General features: G+C 37.0%; 1 protein-coding gene across 1 annotated transcript in view; it reads left to right on the top strand.

The window, feature by feature from the left end:
• The window catches only part of LRRC9 (leucine rich repeat containing 9), a 118,492-nt gene that overhangs the window by 40,350 nt on the left and 59,090 nt on the right, over window positions 1-19,052 (top strand). Inside the window, exons 11-17 of the mRNA XM_040226333.1 lie at window positions 1,135-1,311; window positions 1,649-1,766; window positions 4,138-4,270; window positions 5,458-5,580; window positions 6,173-6,288; window positions 13,306-13,518; window positions 17,458-17,577. Coding sequence (XP_040082267.1) covers window positions 1,135-1,311; window positions 1,649-1,766; window positions 4,138-4,270; window positions 5,458-5,580; window positions 6,173-6,288; window positions 13,306-13,518; window positions 17,458-17,577 — 1,000 coding nt within the window. The remainder of the gene's footprint in view (window positions 1-1,134; window positions 1,312-1,648; window positions 1,767-4,137; window positions 4,271-5,457; window positions 5,581-6,172; window positions 6,289-13,305; window positions 13,519-17,457; window positions 17,578-19,052) is intronic.

Below are 19,052 nucleotides of genomic sequence, written 5' to 3'. Positions count from 1 at the left end.
TAGGAATCCTGCCTTTTTCACTTCTGTATCCCTAGTTATGAAGCTATGGCAATAGTCCAACTGAGAGGTGATGGTGATTTTAACTAGGATAATAGCAGTGGTGATTAAATAGAGTCATATTCAGGGTGTATTTTAGATATAGAGCCAAACAGACTCGCTGAAGAGTTGGATATTGGTAAGGAAGAGTGGAGGCATGATTTATTCCTGGGATTTTAACCTAAGCTGCTAGTTAGATGGTGGTGCCATACGCTGAGGTGGAAAACAGGAGGGGCAGGTTTAAAGGCAGGTGTGTTGGGTGAGTTACATTTGAGAGGCCTATTACGTGTTCCAGTGAACATAGCAAGCAGGTAGTTAGATATTCAAGTGTGGGTATATCCAGTTAAGTGGAGTAAAGGTAAAGCCTGAAAATTTAATGTTGGAGTTTACTAGTATAATAAATATAGGTGTATATGTATGTGTGTGTGTGTATACATATATATTTAAAACATATATTGCCAAAGGACCAAGTGAAATCACCTATTAATAGGGTTTATGGAAACAAGAGGGGAGCCAGAGACTGATTCCTGGGGCCATCCAACATTTAGAAGTCTGTCAGAGGAAAAAGAAGCTGCAAATAAAATCATGAAAGAGTAGCCAATAAGATGCAAGCCAGAAGTGTGTAGTTTCACTGACGTCCCCAAAAGAAACTATTGCAATACTGGAGGATTGCTCCATATCTTTTAGTCAGAACAAATATATTATTATTAATAAAAGAGCTGTTATTCTTCCCTAGTGGCTCAGATGGTAAAGAATCCAGGCAGTACAGGAGACCGGGGTTCGATCCCTGGGTTGGGAATGGCAGCCTCTGGAGAAGGGAATGGCAACCCACTCCAGTATTCTTGCCTGGAGAATTCCACGGACAGAGGCTTGCTGGGCTACAGTCCATGGGGTCTCACAGAGTCTGACATGACTGAGTGAGTAACACTTTCAGAGTTTAGCAGTTCTTTTATTGATTGTGTAAGAAACAAAACAGCATGTATCTTTAGCAGAAACATAAAATATGGGCTATTACTTTTTTCATATGTAACTTTGTGTTCTCAACATTTTAAGGAAAGTCTGTTATTTTCTTTGTATATATTTTGTATTCCCATATAGGTTTAATTCCTGCTATGAATTAATTCTATCACGTTTTTGTACGTGGGACTTCAGAACATACGGTATTACAGGAGTGAAAGTAAAACGTGTCATCAAGGTTAATAACCGTATTCTGAGACTAAAATTTGAAGAGAAATTCCAAAAGTTTTTGGACAATGAACATATGCATGATTCAGAGTAAGAAATTAACTTCCATAAGAAACATTTTTACAACAGCCTGCTTTTATTTTGTAACAGCAACAACAAAAAGTCTTTCTGGCTAAAAGTTTACAGTATTGAAAATATCTTTGTTAGTAAATAGTTCCTTTAATGCGTCTTCCTGACTAGGATGACCTCATGGTTTATCCACACTGAAGCTCTTTTTGAGACTGAGGAGGAGTGGGAATTTAAGAATGACACTGGAACATCCCGCGTAAATGGGAAATATCCTGGCTAGGGCATATGGTCATCCTACCCGTGGCTAGGCTTTTTTGAAATCAATTCTAAAACTTTTTTTGTCTTAATTATTCTTAAGGAGCTATCAAAAGATGCTGGAATGCCTTTTTTATGTTTTTGATCCTGAAATTACAGTGAAGAAAAAGCATCTGCTACAAATACTTGAAAAAGGATTCAAAGACAGTGAAACAAGCAAGGTAGCATAAAATGTTATTCAAAATAATGCTTTCTTCCTAATGAATAAAGCTCTGCCACTGATTATGCACAGCTTGATTCTCAATCCTTTCATTTATATTTATAGCAAACTTCTACTCTTTCACAAAAAAGTTTGTGCTATCCTGAAAAGTACAGTCCCTCAGTACTCAAGAGGGATTGGTTCCAGGACCTCCCACAAATACTGACAATCCAAGGATGCTCAAGTCCCTTATATGAAATGACATTCTGTTGGCATGTAGCCTACGTACTTCCTTCTGTATTTTAAATCATCTCTAGATTACTTATAATACCTAATATAATGTAAATACTATGTAAAGAATTATAAATACAATATAAATTCTGTGTAAATAATTGTGGAAGCAGGGCAAACTCAAGTTTTGCTTTTTGGAACTTTCTGAAATTCTTTTTTTTTCCAAGTATTTTCAATCTACAGTTGGTTGAATCATGAATTATTTTACCTTTATGATCACCTATTTAATCTTTCTAGGCATCTTACATTTTATATTGTGATCCTTTTGTGAATGATCTTGAAATCCACTTCTTTAATCTGTTTTAAACACTCCAAGATCTTCTCCATCTTGAAAAAATTCATTCACTTAACACTGCTGTGCTTTCTGTCATTCTGTTTTTCTCTTTACTTTTACTACCACCATTTCTTTATTCTCTACTTCATCTTCCCCACCTTGATACTAATACTGTTTTATCTTTGATCACTCATGAGCTCCAAAACATCCAATCAACTTTTCTCAGTCCTCCACCCACTTGATGAGACAGCTAGCTGTAGTACGCAGGTATAGGGCAGTATTTCCTAATCCTTTTCTCATCATGGCACACATAACCTGAAAATACTGCTGCATTTGAATCCTGGCTTTCCTACTCACCAGCTGGGTGACTTCATCTCTCTGTGCCCATTTGATCCATTCTGGCAAATGAGGGTCATAATAGTATCTCCTTCACAGAGTGGTGAGGATTTAGTAAGATATACACAATAAAGTTCTTGGATACTTGTTCATAGCATCATTAGTCACAATAGCCAAAAAGTAGAAAGAACTCAAATATCCATTAACGGATGCATGGATAAATAAAATGTGGTATATACATACAATAGAATATTATTCAGTCATAAGAAATGAAATTCTGATACATGCTATAGCATGGATGAACCTTGTAAACATTATATTAAGTAAAAGAAACAAGCCACTATGCGACAAATATTGTCTGATCCTGCTTACATAAAATATCTAGAATAGACAAATTGGTAGAGACAGAAAGTAGATGTTTCCAGGAGTTGGGGAGGATAGAGGGATGGAGAGTTATTGTTTAATGAGTATACAGCTTTAGTTTGGAATGAAATTGTGGAAATGTGGTGATAGTTGTACAACATTGTGAGTGTACTAATGCCAGTGAATTGTACACTTAAAAATGGTAGCTTTTACCTTATTTTTTTTTTACCACAATAAAATAAAGATGGTATAGAAAAACCCAAACAAACTTTTTGGCCAACCCAGTAATTTCAATGGAGAATGCAATGGCAACCCGCTCCAGTACTCTTGCCTGGAAAATCCCATGGACGGAGGAGCCTGGTAGGCTGCAGTCCATGGGGTCGCTAAGAGTCAGACACGACTGAGTGACTTCACTTTCACTGTTCACTTTCATGCATTGGAGAAGGAAATGGCAACCCACTCCGGTGTTCTTGCCTGGAGAATCCCAAGGACATCAGAGCCTGGTGGGCTGCTGTCTATGAGGTTGCACAGAGTTAGACACGACTGAAGCGACTTAGCAGCAATAATTTCAAAACTCCGAGATAGTGACAAGGAGGAGCAGACTTGAGTCTAAATCATGACTTTACAATTTCTGCTTCAGTCTTAGATAGATTATATAATCTCTCTTAGCTCTAGTTGTTTTTAACTGATAAAAACAGATTTTTGTTTCTATTTTTTAAGAGCTGTTTTCACAGCAAGTAATATGAATATTCCTGATAAAATACTTTTAAAGAAATAACTCTAGTCACAATGCAAGCTAAAATTTCCATACATTAGTACAATCAGATATATCTGGAAAATAATGTAGACTATTAGACCAATTATTAGACTGTTTATTTAAATAAGAATAATCAGTGTGATATCCACTGAATATTATATTTCATAGATCTATTTGCATAGACATTTAAAATACATTACATGAACAGTTTCTTGGAATGAAGTTGTCTCTGAAGATTATCTACTTCTTTTCAGTGAGAGTCCTGAAGGTTCCTTGCCCAGACCCATGAACATAAAATGATAAACCATATGTAGTAAAGTTGAAGTATTGTCAGTCTTATAAAAATTCTCAGACTTTGCTTTTCCTTTATAGCTGCCTCTCAGAAAAGAAGCTGTCATTCTTGCTAATAGCCTAAGTATATGTGAGTGTCCCAGACTTGAATTACTACAGCAAAAGTACAAGGATGAGAAGAAAAACTCTCTTGAGCATGAGCTCTTCAGACATGGTATTATAAATATACAGAGTCTCTGAACTTTTAAGCTCTAAGTCTTCAAATTCATTAATTACTTTCATAACATTTTTGATGCTTGGTTTGATCAACCTGGGAAGTTTTCTGAAACCCCCTTTATTTAGTGTTTACCAGTGAGGTAATACATGACTTTCTGATCTACTACTTTAGTCAGTCTGTCAACAAATATTTACTGAGTGATTATTATCAGCAACATCAATAGGATGAGATTCATTTGTTACTCATATTTAATTTCTCTTATATGAAATAAACACTTTTCACAATCTGCTTTTGTTCATTAAGATGTGTCCTAAAAATATGTATATGTTATACACACTCACCATACAAACCCCAAATTCACTGGAAAGAGAAAAGAGAACTGTACCCATTTATGTCATCATCATATAAAGCACTCAGGAAGTCAGGTCTTATTTGTCCTTAATTAACAAAATATAAGATGGTCAGAAAACCTGGTTATAAATCTAAAATTGGCAAAAGAACTTTTCCCAGTCTGAGGGTCTTATTTCCAATCAAGTGGCCAAAGTATTGGAGCTTCAGCTTTTCAGTCCTTCCAATGAGTATTCACAGTTGATTTCTTTTAGGACTGACTGGTTTGATCTTGCAGTTCAAGGGACAAAACAGTTAGGTTCTCCTAATTTACATTTCATAGCTTGTACATAGTTTTAAGAAGTACGTGAATACTTTATGCATAGTAATTACAAGTTACTTCATAGGATTCAGTGACTCCTAGAGATTCCTAGAAGTTGGTGAATTTCAAGGTTCCTTAATAACTTAAGGGAAAAGAAATGTTCACCATTCAGTAGAGTGCTATGTGCTAGACACTGATGATACAGAGATGAATTTTTACCCAGTTAACAAGAACAACAAATTTCTTAAATTACTTCATGAAAATATTGTTAAATATTGCCTTATTTCCTTCTTTCTTATCTGTAAAGCTTTGATTGATATAGTTAGAGGAATCCTCTTTTATAACCATTTTATTTATTCAACAAATATTTATTGAGCTCCTCTATTTTGGATCAAGCAGTGTGCTATGTGCATACGGATAGCCAGGATCCCTACCTTTACAGAATATACAGTCGAGTCTGGGGCCAGTAAGGAAGGTAAAATTGTAAAACTGTCAAGATGAATTCGTGTTAAAATGTTTTGTTTTTTCATACTAGGCATCCTCATGATTACAAAGGTTTTCCTTGGCCAGAGTGTTCAAGCTCGTGATCAGGACTCCATCAGTCAAGCCAACTACCCAATGATTAATTCAGTGTTCATTCCTCGAAAATATTTCCTAAGTATGTCTGCCATGAAATAAATCTTTTTTCATCTTTCTGACTATAGAATATTTTCATTTAATAAAGATGCTTATAATTTAACCTCTATCTAACAAAGTTTATAAACTTCTCTATAAAACCATGTTCCTAGCCACTAATGAGCTTCTATATTTCTGTTTCCTACTTCAATGATAGTTATATATTTCTGTGCATAGATATTTTATTTTGTAAAAGTTTCTTTTATACACACATATATGTATAATATATTGTATGTATTTCAAAAGATAGAACCCACCCAACTTTTAACAACAGAGGTTTTAGAGCAATATATTTATCAAAAACTATATGGTCAAATTCTGATTAGAAAAGTGAAAAAGTAAGAAAAACAAAAGGATATGAATAAAACTAAACCCTACTAGTCTGTGTAGTGAAAGGGTGACTAGTCTTGATATAATTAAGAAATTATCGAGAATGGTAGGAAGATAGAAAAAAACCTCAATAACATGATATTTTGAGTTCTTATTAATCTGTGTAAGGGTGAAAAGTGTATGTTATGTTTCACTTTGAAGAGTGTTTATTTATTTTGCTTGTTTTTATTTTTATTTTATCCTAGATTCTATCATGGGACAAAGAAACTGTGATTGCAGTGTTCGGCAGTGCAAGTGGTTTGTCTTTGATCATGACCTTGTTTTGCCTGAATACATCGTGGAATTTGAGTATATTACAGTGGTATGAATGCATTTTTAAAACTGGAATTCCTTAAATGAGAACAGAACAGTAATTTGAAGCCTAATAATATGTCGAGTTTATGCTATATGTACAGGCATACCTCAGAAATATTATGGGTTCAGTTTCAGACCCTGCAATAAAGTGAATATTGCAATGAAGTTAGTCACACTAATTTTTGGTTTCCCAGTGCATATAAAACTTATCTTTATACTTACTATAGTCTATAAAGTATGAAATGTCTAAAAAATATACATACCTTTATAAAACAGTAGACGTTATTGCTAAAAAATGTGAATCATCATCTGAGCCCAGTGAGTCATAACTTTTTAGCTGGTAGAGGATCTTGGCTCCATGTTGATGGCTGCTGACTAATCAGGTGGTAGTTGCTGAAGATAACTGGTGGCTATGACAATTTCTTAAAATAAGGTAACAGTGAAGTTTGCTGCATGTATTGTCTTTTCCTTTCATGAATGACCTATCCGTAGCATTGCAGTGCTGTTTGATAGAATTTTACCCACAGAACTTTTTTCAGAATTGGAGTCAGTCCTCTCAAATCCTTCCACTGCTTTATCAACTAAGTTTATGAAGTATCCTAAATCCTTTGTTATCACTTCAACAGTCTTGACAGCATCTTCACCAGTGGTGGAAACCATTTTCTTTGCTCATCTGTAGAAGAGACTCCTCATCTGTAAGGTTTTATTGTGAGATTGTAGGATTTCAGTCACATCTTTGGGCTCTATGTCTAGTTCTGTTGCTGTTTCCACTATATCTGCAAATGCTTCCTCCACTGAAGTCTTGAAGAAAGAAAGTGAAGTCACTCAGTCATGTCTGACTCTTTGCAACCCCATGGACTATATAGCCTACCAGGCTCCTCCGTCCATGGGATTTTCCAGGCAAGAGTACTGGAGTGGGTTGCTATTTCCTTCTCCAGGGGATCTTCCTGACCCAGGGATCGAACCCAGGTCTCCCACATTGTAGGCAGATGCTTTACCATCTGAGCCACCAGGGAAGTCTTAACTTCTTTCAAATTCCTGTTAATGTTAATATTTTGAACTCTTTCTATGAATCATGTATGTTCTTAATGACATATAGAATGGTAAATCCTTTCAAAAAAGTTTTCAATTTCCTTTGCTCAGATAACCTCAGGAAAATCTCTATCTATGGCAGCTATTGTTGTTTTTGTTCAGTCGCTCAGTTGTGTCCGATTCTTGCAACTCCATGGACTATAGTGTGCCAGGCTTCCCTGTCCTTCACCATTTCCTGGAGCTTGCTCAACCTCATGTCCATTGAGTCAGTGATGCCATCCAACCATCTTGTCCTCTGTCATTCCCTTCTCCTCCTGCCTTCAGTCTTTCTCAGCATCAGGGTCTTTTCTAATGAATCAGCTCTTCACATCAAATGGCCAAAGTATTGGAGTTTCAGCTTCAGCATCAGTCCTTCCAATGAATATTCAGGACTGATTTCCTTTAGGATAGAGTAGTTTGATCGTCTTGCAGCCGAAGGAACTCTCAAGAGTCTTCTCCAACACCACAGTTCAAAAGCATCAATTCTTCTGTGCTCAGCTTTCTTTATAGTCCAGCTCTCACATCCATACATGACTACCCGAAAACCATAGCTTTGATTAGATGGACCTTTGTAATCAAAGTGATGTCTCTGGTTTTTAATAGACTGTCTGGGTTTGTCATAGCTTTTCTTCCAAGGAGCAAGCATCTTTTAATTTCATGGCTGCAGTCACCATCTGCAGTGATTTTGGAGCCTAAGAAAATAAAGTCTGTCATTGTTTCCACATCTCTTTGCCATGAAGTGATGGGACCAGATGCCATGAATTTTTTGAATGTTGTTTTAAGCCGGCTTTTTTCACTGTCCTCTTTCACCTTCATCAAGAGGCTCTTTAGTTCCTCTTTGCTTTCTGCCATAACGGTGGTGTCATCTGCATATCTGAGGTTATTGATATTTCTCCTGGCACTCTTGATTCCAGCTTGTGCTTCATCCAGCCTGGCATTTCTCCTGATGCACTCTTCATATAAGTTAAATAAGCAGGGTGACAGTATATAGCCTTGACGTACTCCTGCTCAATTTAGAACCAGTCTGTTGTTCTGTGCCTGGTTCTAACGTTGCTTCTTGACCTGCATACAGGTTTCGCAGGAGGCAGGTCAGGTGGCCTGAAATTCCCATCTCTTGAAGAATTTTCCACATTTTGTTGTGAACCACACAGTCAAAGTCTTTAGCATAGTCAATGAAGCAGAAGTATATGTTTTTCTGGAATCCTCTTGATTTTTCTATGATCCAGTGGATACTGGGAATTTGATCTCTGGTTCCTCTGCCTTTTCTAAGTCCATTTGAACACGTGGAAGTTCTCGGTTCACATACTGTTGAAGCCTAGCTTGAAGAATTTTGAGCATTACTTTGCTAGCATGTGAAATGAGTGCAGTTGTGCAGTAGTTTGTACATTCTTTGGCACTGCCCTTCTTTGGGATTGGAATGAAAAACTGGCAACTATAGCCTTATGAAATGTATTTCTTAAATAATAAGACTTGAAAGTAGAAATTAGTCCTTGATCCACGGGCTGCAGAAGGAATGTTGTTAGTAAGCATGAAAGCAATGTAAATCTCATTGCACATCTCCATCAGAGCTCTTGGGAACCAGGTTCATTGTCAATGCTGCTGCTGGTCGCTTCAGTCGTGTCCGACTCTGTGCAACCCCATAGACAGCAAACCACCAGGCACCCCCGTCCCTGGGATTTTCCAGGCAAGAACACTGGAGTGGGTTGCCATTTCCTTCTCCAATGCATGAAAGTGAAAAGTGAAAGTGAAGTCGCTCAGTCATGTCTGACTCATAGCGACCCCATGGACTGCAGCCCACCCGACTCCTCTGTCCATGGGATTTTCCAGGCAAGAATACTGGAGTGGAGTGAGGTTCATTGTCAATAGGCAGTAGTATTTTAAAAGAAATTCTTTTTTTTTTTTTTTCCTCTGAGCAGTAGGTCTAGACAGGGGTCTTAAAATATTCAGCAAACCATGTTGTAAACAAATGTGCTGTCATCCAGGCTTTTTTGGTCCCGTTTATAGATCACATGTGGAGTAGATTTAGCATAATTCTTAAGTGCCGTAGGGTGTCCAAAATGGTAAATGAGCATTAGCTTCAATAAAAGAGCCCCTAACAAGAGAGTCAGCTTGACCTTTGAATCTCTAAAGCTGAGCACTGACTTCAGTGCTATGAAAATCCTAGATGGCATCTTCTTTTAATAGAAAATCCTAGATGGCATCTTCTAATAGAGTGCTGTTTCATCTATATTGAAAATCTATGTATTAGTGTAGTCACCTTTATTAGTGACCTTAGCTAGATATTCCGGATATCTTGCTGCAGCTTCTACATCAGCACTTGCTGATTCACTTTGCTCTTCTATGTTATGGAGATCTCTTCTTTTTAAACTTCATGAACCAGGCTCAGCTAGCTTCAAATTTTTCTTCTGCAACTTTCTCACCTCTCTCAGACTTCATAGAATTGAAGTCTGTGGTTTAGGCTTTGACTTAAAGGAATATTGTGACTGATTTGATCTTCCATCCAGAGCACAAAATCATTTTCCATATCAGTAATAAGACTGTTTCAGTTTTTTACATTCATATGTTCACTGGAAGTAGTACTTTTAATTTTCTTCAAAACTTCTCCTTTGTATTCAAAACTTGACTGGAGCAAGAGGCATAGCTTTCAGCCTGTCAGTGTTCAACACGCCTTCCTCACTAAACTCAGTCATTCTAGCTTTTGATTTAAAGTGAGAGGTATGTGACTTTTCCTTTCACTTGAACAGTGAGAAGCCATTCTAAGGTTATTAATTGCCTAAATTTTAAGATTGTTCTATCTCAGGGAATAGGGAGGCCCAAAGAGAGGAAGAGAGGCAGGGAAATGTCTGGTCAATGGAGTAGTCCAAACACAGTTCACTGTCTTATATGAGCATGGTTTGTTGCAACCCAAAACCATTACAATAGTAACATCACAGATCACCATAACAAATATAATCTTAGTGAAAAACTTTGAAATAGTATGAGGATTACCAGATGTGACAGAGACATGAAGTGAGCGAATGCTGTTGGAAAATAGCACCAATAGACTTGATTGATGCCTTCAATTTGTTAGAAACCCAATAAAGCAAAATGCAACAAAACGAGGTATGCCTATATATAAATGTAAAATGATTATTCTGTGAGGGATTTAATTTTCAAAGAAAATCATTAGACATCTAAATTTTTTATTTTGAAAATATATTACATGAGTAGTATATAGCTGTAGTCTCACTAGAAAAGATTCAAACTTATTGCAGAATATAGAATACACATGAAAATCTGCTTTCACCTCAATCCTATCCCACTCCCTTTCATTAAGGCATCCACTGTTAATAGCTTTGTGGGTTTGCTTTCAATCTTTTTTACTGTATTCTGAAATATTATCTTTATTATTAAAATTATTTTAATGTATATAGATCCTTATATTCTGTTCCATTGATCTCTTGGTCTAATCTTGGACCCCTACCATCTTGTTTTGGTTATTACAACCAGATGATACATTTGGATATGTGATAAGGCAAATTCTCTTCCACTTATTTTTTTAAAAAATTTCTTGGCTATTCTTGAACATGAGGAGGGCATGGAAACCCACTCCAGTATTCTTGCTTGCAAAATCCCATGGACAGAGGAGCCTGGTGGGCTTATGGTCCATTGGGTTGCAGAGTCGGACATGACTGAAGCGACTTAGCATGCACGCACACATTCTTGAATATTTTCACTTTCAAATTAAATTTTCAAACAGCTTGTTAAGTTCTATTTAAATGTCCTACTAGGATTTGATTGTTCAGTTCAGTTCAGTTCAGTCGCTCAGTCGTGTCCGACTCTTTGCAACCCCATGAATCGCAGCATGCCAGGCCTCCCTGTCCATCACCAACTCCTGGAGTTCACTCAGACTCACGTCCATCGAGTCAGTGATGCCATCCAGCCATCTCATCCTCGGTTGTCCCCTTCTTCTGCCCCCAGTTCCTCCCAGCATCAGAGTCTTTTCCAGTGAGTCAACTCTTTGCATGAGGTGGCCAAAGTACTGGAGTTTCAGCTTTAGCAGCATTCCTTCCAAAGAAATCCCAGGGTTGATCTCCTTCAGAATGGACTGGTTGGGTCTCCTTGCAGTCCAAGGGACTCTCAAGAGTCTTCTCCAACACCACAGTTCAAAAACATCAATTCTTCGGTGCTCAGCCTTCTTCACAGTCCAACTCTCACATCCATACATGACCACAGGAAAAACCATAGCCTTGACTAGACGGACCTTAGTGGGCAAAGTAAGGTCTCTGCTTTTGAATATGCTATCTAGGTTGGTCATAACTTTTCTTCCAAGGAGTAAGTGTCTTTTAATTTCATGGCTGCAGTCACCATCTGCAGTGATTTTGGAGCCCAAAAAAATAAAGTCTGACACGGATTTGATTGTAAGTGTATTGAATTTAAATTTAATTTGGGGTGAACTGACTTCTTTGTAGTATTGGGCCTCTCATCCAGGAACATGATACGTTATTCCATTTACTCAAGTCCTCTCCCATATTTTCCTTTATATGGGTCTTAAACTTTTTTTAAAATATTTCTTATATAGTTCTGGGCATTTATATTTTATGTTGTTATGAAGAGGATTCTGTCAGTCAAATATACTCTCAGCAAAAGACACAGAAACCCAAACAAACAGAAAACAAAATAACTGAAATAACAAGAAGTGGAGAGGCCAAGTCTCTGCTGTTGTGACTGACTTCACAACAAAGTGATGTCAGCAAAGACAAGAGCTCCATCATCCTGCTTGCCCCTTTATGAGCTGTTTTAATCTGAAGATCAAATGTTTGCTTTAACTCTGGGAAATTTCCTTTTCTTAATTCCTTTATCATTACTTCTCTTCTGTTCTCTGTTAAGCCCTCTCGAACTCCTATTTGGCAAACGTGGAACATTCTGAACTGTTCCCCCCCCACAATGTATTTTATTTTATTTTTATTTATTTATTTAAAAAATTTTTTTTAAATTTTTATTTTTACTTTATTTTACTTTACAATACTGTATTGGTGTTGCCATACATTGACATGAATCCACCACGGGTGTACATGAGTTCCCAATCCTGAACCCCCCTCCCCCCTCCCACCCAATATCATCTCTCTGGATCATCCCCTTGCACCAGCCCCAAGCATCCTGTATCCTGTATCGAACATAGACTGACGATTAGTTTCTTACATGATAGTATACATGTTTCAGTGCCATTGTATTTTAATTTTTTTCTCTGTATTTTACATTTCCATCTTTAAATTCTTTGTTGTGAAAGATGCTCTCTTTTTATCCATTTGGTTTCTCAGGACATTTATTGAATATTTCATACTTCACTAATTGTTTTATGGTGCCTTTGAAGCATTTACCCTATTTTTTCTATAGCCGTCTATTCTTTTATAGATGTTTTGCTCTCCTAGATTTTAAAAAGAATTCTCTTATGGACCATTTTGGTTTTTTGTAGAGCCATTTCTGTTTGTTCATGTTGTTTTTGCCCAGTCATCCACAATTCTTATGATAACTTAATCGCCTAATAATTACCTAGAGCTTCCTCCTGCTGCTTTACTTGTTCATTCTAAACATCAAGTTTCTTGGAATCTGCTCTTTGAAGTGGTTATCTCCTGCATATATTTTGCCTGCAGGTTACATTTCTGCTTCTTATTTGTCAGTTCAGTCCCTTCTAATTTATATCTCACAACTTTTAGTCTTTTGTTGGTGCCATCTCCACTGTTATAAAATATTTTTTAAATGTCTTTTAAGGAATTTTCAGGAGGAGGGGATGAACACACCCATTCTTAGTCCACAATTTTAATCTATTCTCATAGATTTCCTAATGTGATACAGATCATCATAGATATTACTATATAATGGAAAAAGTTTAATTCATCTTTCCTACATAGCTTATTTTTCAAAATGATAAATACAGCAACCAAATTTTCAATGTTTTTAATGAATTTTTTAGGTCAAGGCTCACTCTTTATTTTCTTCATTCAACAATGTTATTCTAGAAGAAAGCAAAAAAATTTCAGAAGGATCAGTATTGTCTCAGGATTTGAAATTTGATGATGAAGTTTTAAAAATGGATCCCAGGATCAAGCCCAGACCAAAACTTATTAGTTTGGATGATAAAACGATACTTTCCCTTGCCAAGACTAGTGCTTATGGTCATATTGTGGTGAGTATTACGAGGAAATTCTATTGAGATATTAAGCTTCCTTCTATATCTTGACTCTCAGTCTGTCCATTTCAAATCTGCTACCATTCTATCCAGACTTCCTTTATCGCCAACCTAGATACTTCCACGGGGCTATTACACAATTTCAGGAGGCACCATGCACGTGATATTCTATTAATGTGCTCTTTGGATGCCATTCAGCATATAGCTAAGTATAACTCAATATAAGGGGTGTGTGTGTGTGTGTGTGTGTGTGTGTGTGTGTTGGGGTGGGGGTGCATGCCTACTAGAGCTATGCAACAGAGGTTTTGTCCTACTTCCACTTCAAGGCCACAACCCATTCATACTGAAGCCAGAGTAGTCTTTTCAAGTGCAAATCTGATTTGTCATCCCTCACCACTCCTATATGAAATGCACAAATGCTTTTCATTGTTTTAAAAATAAAACCAGAGTCCTTAATATGGCCTGTAAGGTTTTATATGACCTGGTCCCAGGCCTATCTTTTCAGACTCTTCTTGTCATATTACCCTCCCTGTAGCAATCTGTAGTCAGCCTCCTTTTTGTTTCCTAAATGTATCCTTTGCAGCCTCGCAGAGTCTCCACACTAGCTACTTCATCTGCACAGAATGTTTTCACATGACCCTGTTTCTCCTACTTAGCTCCCGCACATGTCAGCTCTATACTTAGGCATTAAGTCCTTCTCTTTCCTCTGGGCCTAATTAAGAATCGAAGTAAGATTCCTTTGTCATGTGTTCTGTATCCTTCCTAAACTATAAATTCCACAGGGACAGAGGCTACGGCTGGCCTTAGTCATTTATATTCCCAGCGTAAGGGTAGCAATATAAGACTGTGCAGTATGCATCGCACAGAAGGGCCACATCTAAGGGGCAACTTTTAAATATACAGTAGTGTATTTACTACAACAACTTTCTGATGACTGGTGGTGGAATTTCTTTTACTAACAAAATCAGTCTGTTGTGACAATTTTCTAAAAGCTGGAAATAAAGGTGACTTGAGGTAAGGATGCCTTTTTATAATTTACTCGTAAATACTGTGTGGGCCAGCATCAACTTTGCCATTATCTAGCACAATACCTAGCACATATGAGATACTCATTGGATATTTGTTCTAAAACAGAATGTCTGAGGGGTTCTTACAGAAAAAGTGAGTTGTCTGCTTGAACCTACAGAAGTAGTAAACAAATTGATATTAATTGATAAATGATTACAACACTTAAGGTATTCTTACTTGACATATCTTTCTATGCATTTACTGAAAACTGAGGTTCAGATAAAAATTCAGAAATTATTTTTATCTTGAAAGTCAGTTACTTGGCTCCATTTTGACATTTTAAATTCATTGTTTATGATGACAGTTTTTTCCAAATGATTATGTGAAACAGAAAGAGAATGTAAAACATATATTTTAAAATAATAAATGAGGTCAAAAGTTTTCAGTCTGCTTCTAAAAATATTCAAAATATCTTTTTAAGATAGTTTATGAAATTGCTTTGGTAAAACTGTATTAGCATCATCCACCAAATCTTTAAGTCTAGATTAACCCTACTTTAGAGAATTATTATTAGAGATGAAGTAAAACTTTATAGCATGATAGCAATATCACCATCTTTATCATAAATATGCAATATACTTAATACAGGAACAGTCTTCTAGCTGACAGTTTGGAGAAATTGTTTCTGAACTATAATGTCAAGATTTCATATTTGAGTAATACATTTTTTATAATAAAGCCTCAATAGGAAAGGTTTAATAAATCAGTGTTCTGATAGGATTGAGCTTCCAAAACATGTATTCCTATAGATTTAAAGAGATTAAATAAAAGTAAAAAAATAGCACCAGAAGGTAGGTCTTTTTTATTATCTTTGGTTTGTAAGATAAGAAGCAGAAAGGATAAGAATTTAAGACTTTGGAATATCTTGGCCAGTGTGACCTCCACCTGACTATTAATTTGGTCAATACCCATAACATAAGAATTTAAGAGTTCATCTTAAATTTGTCTATAAAAGCCAGAAAATTTTCTACAGTTTCCAGTAAGAATTCTAGATATTAGAAGAAGGATATTTAGACATCACACCCTTTATTCTCCTTTATTTGTGCCATTACTGTAAGAGAAATTGAAGGTACATATGTATTATTTTCTTTTCAGTTATCCCCACTAGATTGAGTTTCATGAAGACATTCATAAAAATAAATAAAATATATAGAAATGAAAAGCCCAGAGTAAATGAAACTAAGCCATGCCCACGGGGCAACGCAAGACGGGCAGGTCCTGGTGGAGAGGTCTGACAGAATGTGGTCCACTGGAGAAGGGAATGGCAAACCACTTCAGTATTCTTGCCTTGAGAACCCCATGAACAGTATGAAAAGGCAAAATGACAGGATACTGAAAGAGGAACTCCCCAGATCAGTAGGTGCCCAACACGCTACTGCAGATCAGTGGAGAAATAACTCCAGAAAGAATGAAAGGATGGAGCCGGGAGTTGGTGATGGACAGGGAGGCCTGGCGTGCTGCAATTCATGGGATCGCAAAGAGTCAGACACGACTGAGCGACTGAACTGAACTGAACTGATGTATTATTTTCTTTGCAGTCATCCCCACTAGATTGAGTTTTATGAAGACATCCATAAAAATAAATAAAATATATAGAAGTGAAAAGCCCAGAGTAATATAATTTTATATTCTCTTACAGCACAATTAAATACTAAAAATTAGAGTTGTTAGTTATAAGTCTGGCTTTTGAACTGATTTATTCATCTAGCATTTACTGAGAATTTGCTATATTTTAGCCATTGAAGCAAGTATTAGGTGTTCAATGAATAAGTTTTCTTCCCTGCTCCAAGGATATTATTTTAGTGAAGGAGACAGATATATAAACAAATACAAGACATTTAGAACTGCTGGGAGAGGTCCACAGAAAGAGGTGGGTTTGTGTGAATTTCTGAAGGATTTAGAAGATTTCATTGTTTTTGTCTTCCATGCAGAGGCATACTTTTTCTGTAAGCACATGGTTTTGAAAGACCCAAGTGTCTTATCTAGGGTGTGTGATGGTGGGAATATAGGTGTAGGTTAGAATACAAAGATACATGAGACTGTGACTGAAAGAATGAGAGGTTATAGCCACATTAGGACTCTTTGCGACCCTATGGACTAGCCTGCCAGGCTACTCTGTTCAAGGAATTCTCCAGGCAATACTGGATTGGGTTGCCATGCCCTCCTCCACGGGATCTTCCCCACCCAGCAATCAAACTCATGTCTCTTATGTCTCCTGCATTAGCAGGTGGGTTTTTTACCACTAGTGCCACCTGGGAAGCCCATGCAGATATCAGATTCTCCCCTAAATATAAAAATATAGTAACATTCATTTTCATATAGCCCAGGATCAAATGGGCAGGGAAAATCTGGGTCAGTTTGTGGTGCAGAGACTTGGACACTCTCTCAACTCCTTCTTTGACGTTGTATCTTCTTTGACATTGTATCTTCCCACGTTAACACCCTCAGCCTTTCTTCCTTAGTGGAGGGCCCTCATTTGGTTCCCTGTAATCAGGTTATATCCTGGCCATCCTCTCTCTCCTGTGAGGCAACCTAGCCAATACCCAAAATCTTTAGGGCCTACATTGTTCACCAGCTAGCCTGAGAAATAGAACCTCCCTAATGAATATAACAACAAAATATTTAATCATCTTCTAAAAAGAATTTCATGCCAATTATTAGTAAACTTAGAGCAAGTGGAAAATCAAATTAAGTACCAGGTCCAATGCTGCTATTATAAACTTCATCTTGTAAAATCAGATTATAAAAACAGACTATACTTTTAAAATTAGATTTTTTTTTCTCATTGGCTTTCTCTTAATGTTATTTAATAGCTATAATTAGAATATAATTTGCCTTACTTTTTATTTACATTTTATCTTACTTCAGAGTCTGAATCTACACGGAAACAGCTTGAGTAAATTGAGAGATCTCTCCAAGTTAACAGGACTTCGAAAACTTAATATCAGCTTTAATGAATTTACTTGTTTAGATGATGTATACCACCTGGTAAGAACTTTTTTGAAATTATATAAGTAAAATAAAATTATTAATTTAATGGATAAATTATTTTTGTAATAATGACCTCATCTATACCATCTTAAAGATATATAGCCCAAATCAGGAACAAAGCATACATAAAACTGTAGTAGGTTACTTTTTCTAAAATAGCTCTTAGATTTAGATTCTGTTTACAAACCACATATACACCTGTGATCATATCTGAGTTCTAGCTACTTGAAAATAAATGTAAAACTACTCCAGACTCATTTTTAAAATGTCATTTATAAACTGTCATTTCCAATTTCTTCTGCTATTTTTTCTCAGTCATTTTTTCCTCCTTCTTGTGAGTCCTTATTTCTTCTTCACTTTTTGGTTTACCACTTCACAGCTAATGTTGTCAGTTCTTCCCATCTGTTCATTATCCTTATGGTTATTTCTCTTTCTCTTTCTGCCTTGTCCTTTCTACCAAAACTTCAAATACATAGATCTTGTTTGACTTGTGTTTGCCTTCTTATAAATCAAAGGACAAATATAGTAATACACATGTACACATAGGTACAGATCTTATCTGGATATTTTTCCCTGTTTTATGTCATATAACAATAATTACATAGGAAAAGGCAATGGCACCCCATTCCAGTACTCTTGCCTGGAAAATCCCATGGACGGAGGAGCCTGGTGGGCTTCAGTCCATGGGGTCGCTAAGAGTCAGACACAACTGAGCAACTTCACTTTCACTTTTCACTTTCCTGCATTGGAGAAGGAAATGGCAACCCACTCCAGTGTTCTTGCCTGGAGAATACCAGGGATGGGAGAGCATGGTGGGCTGCCGTCTATGGGGTCACACAAAGTCGGACATGACTGAAGCAACTTAGCAGCAGCAGCAACAATAATTACATATGGGTTCCAGAACTGCAGTCCAGCATCTTTGTTTCCATAGGTCTCAGGTCATCGACATACCTTTTCGGAATGTATCCAATGAGATATATTCAAAATACATCTCAGCTCTTGCCCATTTTCTACCTCCTGGTAACCATTTCAAGGCTCTTGCACCATTATTTCTCCCACTGTGGTGAGAGTTTGCTACTTTGTTTATTGGCCTTCAGTCAGTTCAGTTCAGTTCAGCTTGGTGGTGTCCGACTCTCTGCAACCCCATGAATTGCAGCACGCCAGGCTTCCCTGTCCATTACCAACTCCCAGAGTTCATTCAAACTCACGTCCATCGAGTCGGTGATGCCATCCAGCCATCTCATCCTCTGTCATCCCCTTCTCCTCCTGCCCCCAAACCCTCCCAGCATCAGAGTCTTTTCCAATGACTCAGCTCTTTGCATGAGGTGGCCAAAGTATTGGAGTTTCAGTTTTAGCATCATTCCTTCCAAAGAAATCCCAGAGCTGATCTCCTTTAGAATGGACTGGTTGGATCTCCTTGCAGTCCAAGGGACTCTCAAGAGTCTTCTCCAACACCACAGTTCAAAAGCATC

Source organism: Oryx dammah, unplaced genomic scaffold, assembly GCF_014754425.2.
Source record: "Oryx dammah isolate SB20612 unplaced genomic scaffold, SCBI_Odam_1.1 HiC_scaffold_26, whole genome shotgun sequence".
Lineage (NCBI taxonomy): Eukaryota > Metazoa > Chordata > Mammalia > Artiodactyla > Bovidae > Oryx > Oryx dammah.
This window is presented reverse-complemented; position numbering and strand designations above follow the sequence as displayed.